Source organism: Lycorma delicatula, chromosome 1 (assembly GCF_047948215.1).
Source record: "Lycorma delicatula isolate Av1 chromosome 1, ASM4794821v1, whole genome shotgun sequence".
Lineage (NCBI taxonomy): Eukaryota > Metazoa > Arthropoda > Insecta > Hemiptera > Fulgoridae > Lycorma > Lycorma delicatula.
The window spans coordinates 324,394,564-324,402,885 of record NC_134455.1 but is presented as its reverse complement, the minus strand read 5'-3'; the positions used below and the strand labels follow the sequence as shown (position 1 = coordinate 324,402,885).

Here is an 8,322-nt window from a genome sequence, read left to right as displayed (position 1 = left end):
ACTGTCCCACTCGCATAAGAAACTTCAGTACTTAGTGTAATAGAGATACAGTTTCTAAGATCTGCTACATTTTGATATGTTTTGTTTTTAATAAACTTAAAAATTCTTAAGCTTGTATTTAGTTTCCATGGACTTTATTCACACTATTTTACTCAGAATCATATTCTCTACAAAATTTATTTTAACGTTTATGTGTTTCTTTCCCATTTAAAAAAATTATTTTACGCCAAACATAAAATAATGCCTTTTTTACCCTTATCTTTTTTTCTTTTACCCCAGATTTCTTGAAAAGTACTAAAAATACAGTTCAATTTTTGACTTCAGATTTCGTATAAAATCATAAAATTTTTTTTAGTTTGGATCCCAAGAATTTCAGTCTGGCGCAAGTTTACAGTAGGCACAGAAATCAAGGCGAAATGTTTTGCCAGCTGACACTCGCTAATGAAGTGTTAATGAAACTATGTTGGTATGAACTCTCTTCTTTATTTTCACCCGTAGAAAATTTTCTGAATGTTTGTAAGAAACATTTTCTTTGCAAATCACTTTGTATATATATTTTTTAAATTTATATATTTATTAGGATGTAGCTAATTAAAATTTTTAATATCTAAAGAGGTACCACTATTTTACAATAAATTTATTTCAAATTTTTTTCATTCTAAATCCCTTTAAACAAAGAAAATTTTCAAACATAAGATGTGATACTGGTATATGAAAAACAACAATTTACAAAATAAAATCATTTCAATCTAAACCCATTTCCTTTTACATCACAAATTTAAATACATTTATTTTTAATTTCATTAGTTTTACAATTTTTAATTTCAACAGGTATTTTCTTTTTTCTATATATATATATATATATATATATATATATATATATATATGTGTGTGTGTGTGTGTGCGCGCGCGCGTGTGTCCTTATTTCTTACTTTGAGGTATGTAACAATTTTTACTAATAAGATAAGATGATTAAAAAAAAAATCAATATACAATTTTGTAGATAATGGTTTGACATTACTTGTGTTCTAAAATTATATTTTAAAATAAAGTGCATCCTTATTTTACAAAAGTTATAATTAAAGTACATTATACCATTGTTATTACATTTAGATAAAACAGAAGTACAATATAAAAAGTGAGGCAAAACTGTAGCATTTAGTTTGGTAAAAAGATATCTGCTAAGATGTTGGAAGTGGGGCAACCCACAAGCCATTAACTGTATAACGTTTCAGAATATCGAGCAATGCGGTCATATCTGCTCGAATTTAATTTGTCTTGATCTTGCTTGTTTTCCAGTGTTATGTAGCATTTTTATCAATTTATATCTCGGCGTATAATAATGGTGTTTTGTGTATTTTTGTTAGGGATGTAGGCTTCAAGGATGAATTTGCTTACATAAATGTTTTTTTGGATGTAAATGACATGTACTAATGTTTGTTAATGCTAATGTATTTATTTAATAACTAATTAACAAATGATTTAGTAATTTAATAATGTTGTGCAATTTCCACTGCTGTACGTCATAAACAAAAATATTGCAAAGTAACGTTTAAATTACGTTACTTCCGCAGTGTGGTTCATGCTGTTCTGCTAAAATCTACTTTTATCCACAAGTAAATCAGCTGATGTATCAGCTGAGCTGTATGGCTGAACCAATTGTACTGTGTTACTGTTATGATACAAAAGTTTTAAATCAAGAGTAATGTTGCAGACAAATTGTTATTTAATTTAATTTTTTTTTGTATTACAGTCCATCTTTCTAACGAAGATTGTGAACCTGTGATTAAAAATGTTTTCTGTTGTCAGACTTCCGTTATTTGAGGTTATATTAAAGGTTAACTATGGATCAAAATTGTGTAGCTGCTCTGTTATCGGTGATAGCGCATATTTGTACCACTCGTGCAGAATGTTTACCCAAAAAAGTTGTTTTAAGACTATTTCAGTAGCCGAGTTTATAAATGAAGAAAATAAAAAGAATTGTATGGCAAGGTTACAAAAAATTTCTGTGCCGTCGTTTGTTAAAAAGAAACCATTAAAGAAGGCAGCTGTTTTGATTCCACTTTGTACCCAAAATAATGAAATTTCGTTGTTATTTACTTTAAGAAGGCGCGATTTGAAACGACACAGGGGACAAGTTTCATTCCCCGGTGGAGTTCAGGACCCTGAAGACGTCAGTTTATGTGAAACAGCATTACGTGAAACAGAAGAGGAATTGCGTATTTGTAGGAATTTTATTGATGTTTGGGGACATGGGAACCCTATTATTGGTGTTGAATTTAGTGTCTTACCTGTGTTAGGTTTTATTGGTGACATTAATGAAATTAGCATGAAACCCAATCCTGATGAAGTTGAGTTGGCTTTTACAGTTCCCTTATCTCATTTTTGCAACAAAGATAATTGTAAATTCACTAAGTTCCGTAATAAAAATGAAAATATTTACATAATGCCTGTTTACCCTCATACACCTTACAGAATTTGGGGTATGACAGCAGTTATGATTCATCTGATTCTTTCTGCTCTTCTACCAAATGATTACAATCATAAATTACACACTTGAAGAATGTATGTATTTTTCGCTTCAATTCTTTGTTAGTACTGAAGGACTTTATTTTATTCTGAAAGACCAGATTTTATTGTTGGACATTCACTCAGTAAAGTAATGAATGGCAAACAAGTTAAATAAGGAGTGGTTTTATTTTGTTGTAATATTTTTCTCAAACCGTACCTCACATATTGTTTGTAACTTTGTACTGCAATAAAAGAATATGAACATATATATATATATATATAATTATGAAAAGAGGCAGCACAAAAGCTTAACCAAAAATCCATTTGAGATTACTAAGATTTAAACAATCATGTTTTGAAGAATATGTATGTGTGTGTATATATATATATATATATATATATATATATATATATATATACATTTGTAAAAAAATCCAGTCTTCAGTTGTGGTGTAATGGAAAACCATTTATATAACTATTTTAATTATAAAATCCAACAAAATTTTCTGTTTTGGTTTTGTTCATGTTGTTCACATTGCCTGCTGTCAGTTATATGGTCATCTCTGAAAATTGCCGTATTTAATTGCAAAAACTGCTTAGTTAGATTGAAATGCATCTGTTGTTATTTTAACAAAGAAATTTAATGAAAAATGCATCATCACAAAAGTTATGTAAAACTGATGCCGGTTATAATTTCATACATTTTATTGCTGTATTACCTTGAATCCCTTAGGGCTGAATAATGATAAACGACAGCTATAAATTATTATTTTTTATTAATCTGTGCATATTAACTTTAAGATTGTGGATTTCTTGTTAATAATCTATAAAGCGTTGCTTATTTATTACATGGACAAAGTAATCTATTTTGATACTTATGAAATGCTGTCAGAAGAAGTTTGTTACTCTGCTTTAATGTACCACACTGTTGGTACCATACTGCTGGTGGAGGAGGATATTTCTAAGACTCTACATCTCGGAGATAATTATGAACTTGTAAATCATATCTAGTAGTGTAACAATTTATGAGAGTAATTATATTTTTATACTTTTAAATACTGTGAAGCTGGTGAAAAATCATTGACTTTTGTTGTAACTTGTGTTAATAGAAACATAGTCTTTTCAGAATACATATAAGATGTGTGCAGTCTAAGATTTTAATTGTGTTTAAGCTTATTTTTAAGCCTAAAGAAGCTGCCTATTAAGCACTTGTAAATTAATTTTTTTTTAAATATAGACCAAAATTAACTTTAAGTATTTATATATTAAGTTCTTTTTAAGTAATTTTTATATTATGTGTTGTTTATTTTCAAACAGACTTAAACTTTTTTATTTGTTGATGCTTGATGTCTGTGATAAAATGTAAATTAGATCGTTTGTGATATTACAGTTTATTGGTGTTGTACATTTAAACTATCAAATACAATAAAAATTGCCAGTAATTAAGCAAATAGCATTAACAAAATTAATGTTGTAGGCCAGCATTAAACGAAATTAACATTATATTTTAATTATAAATCAATTTTATACTTATTTTGATTACTGTTATATTAGCTTTATTTAACACATACTTTTATTTTGATATTATGCTACCTCACCACAGGGTGCAAAGCCCCTTTATATATTAGCAGAGATTCGCAGTCTAATACCAATGTTCTTGAGCAATGCAATTAATTGCACTTCCACGTGATCACCAGTATTGTGCACATTCAAATAAAAACTGGATTTGCAGAAGCTTCATATAACAGCTTCAACAACAACAGATTAGTAATGATGCTTATCCAGTCCTAACTGAACCAGATTTTGATACTGATTGTGACTGCAATATCTGAAGAGTTGTCATAGTGGTTTGTTTTAGATACTTTGCATGGTAGTATTCCTTTGATGCTATTCAGCATCAAAATTAAAATAAACAATTTTAATTACACTTAAAAATAAACACTCTAAAAATAATTATTTTCTTGAAAATGGATGTAAAGTAATGGTTTAGAAATCATAATCTTTTTTTATAAATTGAAGTCATAATTAATATTGTTGGTTAAATTAAAGTATGTTTATTTAATTTATCACAATTCATATAAAACTAAATTTATTCCCTATTTCTGCTTTTATTTAATTTTTCATAGTGATTTTTTATTTTTTATTAGATCAGCATTCTTAAACTATGATGAGTCTATCATGGTGACACATTCTTGCTCTGTTAGGAGAGAAAATGATAATGTAACTGTATTTGGTAAAACATCAATCCAGTATTATCTCTCTGAAATAAATAAGTGTATATTTATATATGTACGAGGTAGAAGCGATACAACTTGATAAAATATTATTTTTTAAATATTTAGGCTAAAATTTAGTAGCTAATTGATAGCTTCTTAAATTTTATATAGCTCTTCAATGGAGCTATCTGAAATGACCTTGCCCAACCTATAGTTAAATGTTTTATTGTTTTGCTTAGGGACTGTATCACATCAAGGAAGGGAACAAATACCATTTACGTCAAATTGTAGTTGCAATTTTCGTTGATTGGTGAGTAATTCAGCAAAATCCTGATTTATACGAAAGTAAAAATAATCAGCAAGCCTGCTAATAGGCTGGCTTAAAACCTATAGGAAGTTGCCCCCTCACACTGTTCCTTCCATATGACATTGATATAACAAAAGCAGACCACTCCGGTTCCTGAGCAGATGGCATAGGAGGCATATGAGAGTGAATTGTCCCATGAAAGTGTTGATATGATGGATGGCAGAAGTGGTTTTGTTATTGATACATTTTCATAAAGTTATTGATACTTTTTCTTACTTAGGATACCCAATCTTCTTAGATGGAATAATTGTAATAATTTTACTGTGCTGTTTGCCATTATGTCGCGTGGTTGTATGTTTTTTTGTTATTGTAATATTTTTTCTTATTCACACATTTTTTTGTCATCTTCTGCTAAGTTCACTTTTGGATTCTACATTAGTTTTATTTATTGAATAGAACATATTCCAACCCTTATAGTTGTCTTGTGGACTAGTTAACAGTGAATGACTGTTAATCTTTTATTAAGGTGAGTTTACAGTCTAGGTGGATGCAATGCCTCAAGAAGGGATAGGTCAAAATAGAATCAATAAATTCTTTCATCTGGCTTTGGTTACACAAAAATTAACCTGATGTCATTTTTATTAAGTCTATTAAATTTAATTAGATCCTTTATCCAGCTATTATGTTTTTGAGACATGTAACAGAACAGCACTTTCTCGAGGTTTCTACCTTTCATCGTAACAGATCTTAGAGAGGATTGTGGATTACCAGAGACTAACAAGCAGAACATTTTTTACAGCCACACAGATAAAAAATGTAATCAATGTCTTAAGCTATTTTAAAACTTAAAAATCACTTAAATTTCTAGGTTGTTTTGTAATTGATATACTAGTGTAGTAATATAAATATAACGTAGTTATACTATACTAGTATTTTTATAAATTGGGGAAATGTGAGTCGTGCTGTCTTAATAAAATTCAACTGAGTACTTATGTTCTCTTTTTAATTACATCATGAACTAGAGATAATTGAAATGTGATTATTATATTATTTAGATTATTGAAGTAAATCTTGACCATTTTCTCTTTTCAATTTTAAGGTAGAATATTTCTTCCAATAATAAAAGAGTACTATTTAGGATATTGATTTTGTTTTGTCTATAGTAATTAGTAATTTTGTCTTTATTTTAACTCTGTCCATTTTTCAATCTCTTTAAAATCTGAGCTCTTTGAAGCACAGATCCTAGTATTCATTAATTAAAATCAAATATCCAAGCAGAATCAGTTTGCTGTAGTAGAATCAAGTATTCATTTTGTTCTCCAATTTAATGTTGTGCATTTAGTGGTACTGTGATTAAGTACATGTTATGAATTAATGCTTATTTTTTTATATATGATTCTATTAATTGTCACTTACAGAAGCTTAACCCAGCAGTTTATTTAAGATCAGCATTGAAAACATATCACAGTAAAACACCTTTGTATGCGTAAAACAGAGTTAAATATGCTTTTATTTGATTTAAGGAAAATATAAATTATTAATCAATGTGATTTCAACTGAATTCATACTTCATACTGACTACATGTCTGTTTATTGGAATTTGAAAAAGTGATCATTTGCAGTAAAAAATCTGTTTGAGGTTGCCTAAAAATTGCAAACTAGCCTAATAGCTAAAGTGCTTATTGGGTGCCAGACCTCCTAATACCCCAAGTTAACTACTATCAAAAAGATTTTGTAAAAATAATACATCTAACCACTAATATTATTTATTAAGAACCTTTTTTTTACTTATTAAAAAAACCATTTAATAAAATTAATTTTAATTTTAAATATATTAAAAATGGCATAGATTGATAAAATTATATTAGGAAAACAACATTTTACAAATGTAACTCAACCCTTTTAGTAGCCTACTGAAATAAATACTATAAATGTAAAACTGTGAATACATAACTGATGAAATTTTATGATAGAGATAATTTTCTACACCTATAGTTTAAGTATCATTTGTTCTTATTGAGCAGTTGTTACAGTCATTCCAGATCAGTTTAAGGCAATGAAAACCATCATTTTAGATTTGGATGAAACTTTATTTATTTTATCCTTTCATAGAGTTGTAAAATTTCACCAGAACTTTTCTCTCGACTCAACTATCATTCTATAGCCATTCAGGTAAAGTGGTTTTTTTTCCTTTTACGAGGCCTTCGTACAATTTGTGCCTTCATTTATAAAAAAAAAAGGTGTTTCTTATATTAATCTAATAATGTTAACAGATTTATGATGATTTCAGGAAAAGATACTTAAGTATTAAGCATTATCATAAGTCTGAAAAGTATTTTTAAAAATATAATTTTGCAATTTTTATATTGGAAACAGGAGTTTTTCTATCCATTGAATTACTTTTATGAGGGAAAGGAGCAATTAAGTAGATTCCCCCTCCCCCAAATAATTCTTAAGATATGTTTATCATTTGCTTGGATAGTTTTTTTAATCTTTTGTAAAAAAATATTGACCTTATAATTAATAGCAGAAAAATGTATATATAGATGTACTTTATACATTTACTTTTTCTATAAATAGAAAAAACTCGATTTTATGGTAAAACATTTAGAGTATAATATACTTTTTGACACTATTTTTTATACAGGTTAGTAAGTTGGTATACATCATCAAAAATAATGATGATCGTGTATCCCAGAAAAATGGCATATGATGAAAAACATGTTTTATTTTGTTTAAAAAAAGATAATACTTTAGTAAAAATAAAAAAGGCAAACTTACAAATTACAAATAAGTTTACATTTACAATATAAATGTATTTTTTTTTTAAGTAGATTTAAATTAATTTTATGTACTTTATGTTTTGACTTAATATTTACACTTGTAATTAATTGCAATTGTTTTACAAAATTTCAGTAATTTTGTGAATTTTTTTACAAATTTTTTTATAAAAATGTTAGCATAAAGTTGTAAATAATTCCACATAAATTAGTTTTGTCAATCTTATAAAAAATTATTTATTTTCACATAAAATTTTACTGTTTTATCTGCAAATCAGCTTCTTATTGAGAAGCCGTTATTTCTTAAAGTGCTATATAATGGATCAATATTTTCTAAAGTTTGAGAAAAAGAATATATTGCTGTTCATAAAGCTAGCAAATTTATTGATGATCAAATAAAGCTGAGCAGATTCATCAATATTGTCGACAAAATGTACTGACTAGTTAGTGCCAGTTGGTGATGCAATGTTGTTCACATTACTGAGAAATAAACTTAACAAATAAATTA

The 8,322-nt window shown here is 27.6% G+C and overlaps 1 protein-coding gene across 1 annotated transcript; it reads left to right on the top strand.

Moving 5' to 3' along the window:
* The first annotated feature begins 1,240 nt into the window (after positions 1 to 1,240).
* LOC142334208 (mitochondrial coenzyme A diphosphatase NUDT8) lies at positions 1,241 to 7,800 on the top strand. The gene has a single exon (XM_075382041.1). The coding sequence runs from the start codon at positions 1,793 to 1,795 to the stop codon at positions 2,558 to 2,560; it is 768 nt and encodes a 255-aa protein (XP_075238156.1). The 5' UTR covers positions 1,241 to 1,792; the 3' UTR covers positions 2,561 to 7,800.
* The last annotated feature ends 522 nt before the right edge of the window (positions 7,801 to 8,322 follow it).

What these genes read in the sequence shown, in the direction of transcription:
- LOC142334208 (XM_075382041.1), top strand. Translation starts at nt 1,793, where the DNA reads ATGTTTTCTGTTGTCAGACTTCCGTTATTTGAGGTTATATTAAAGGTT.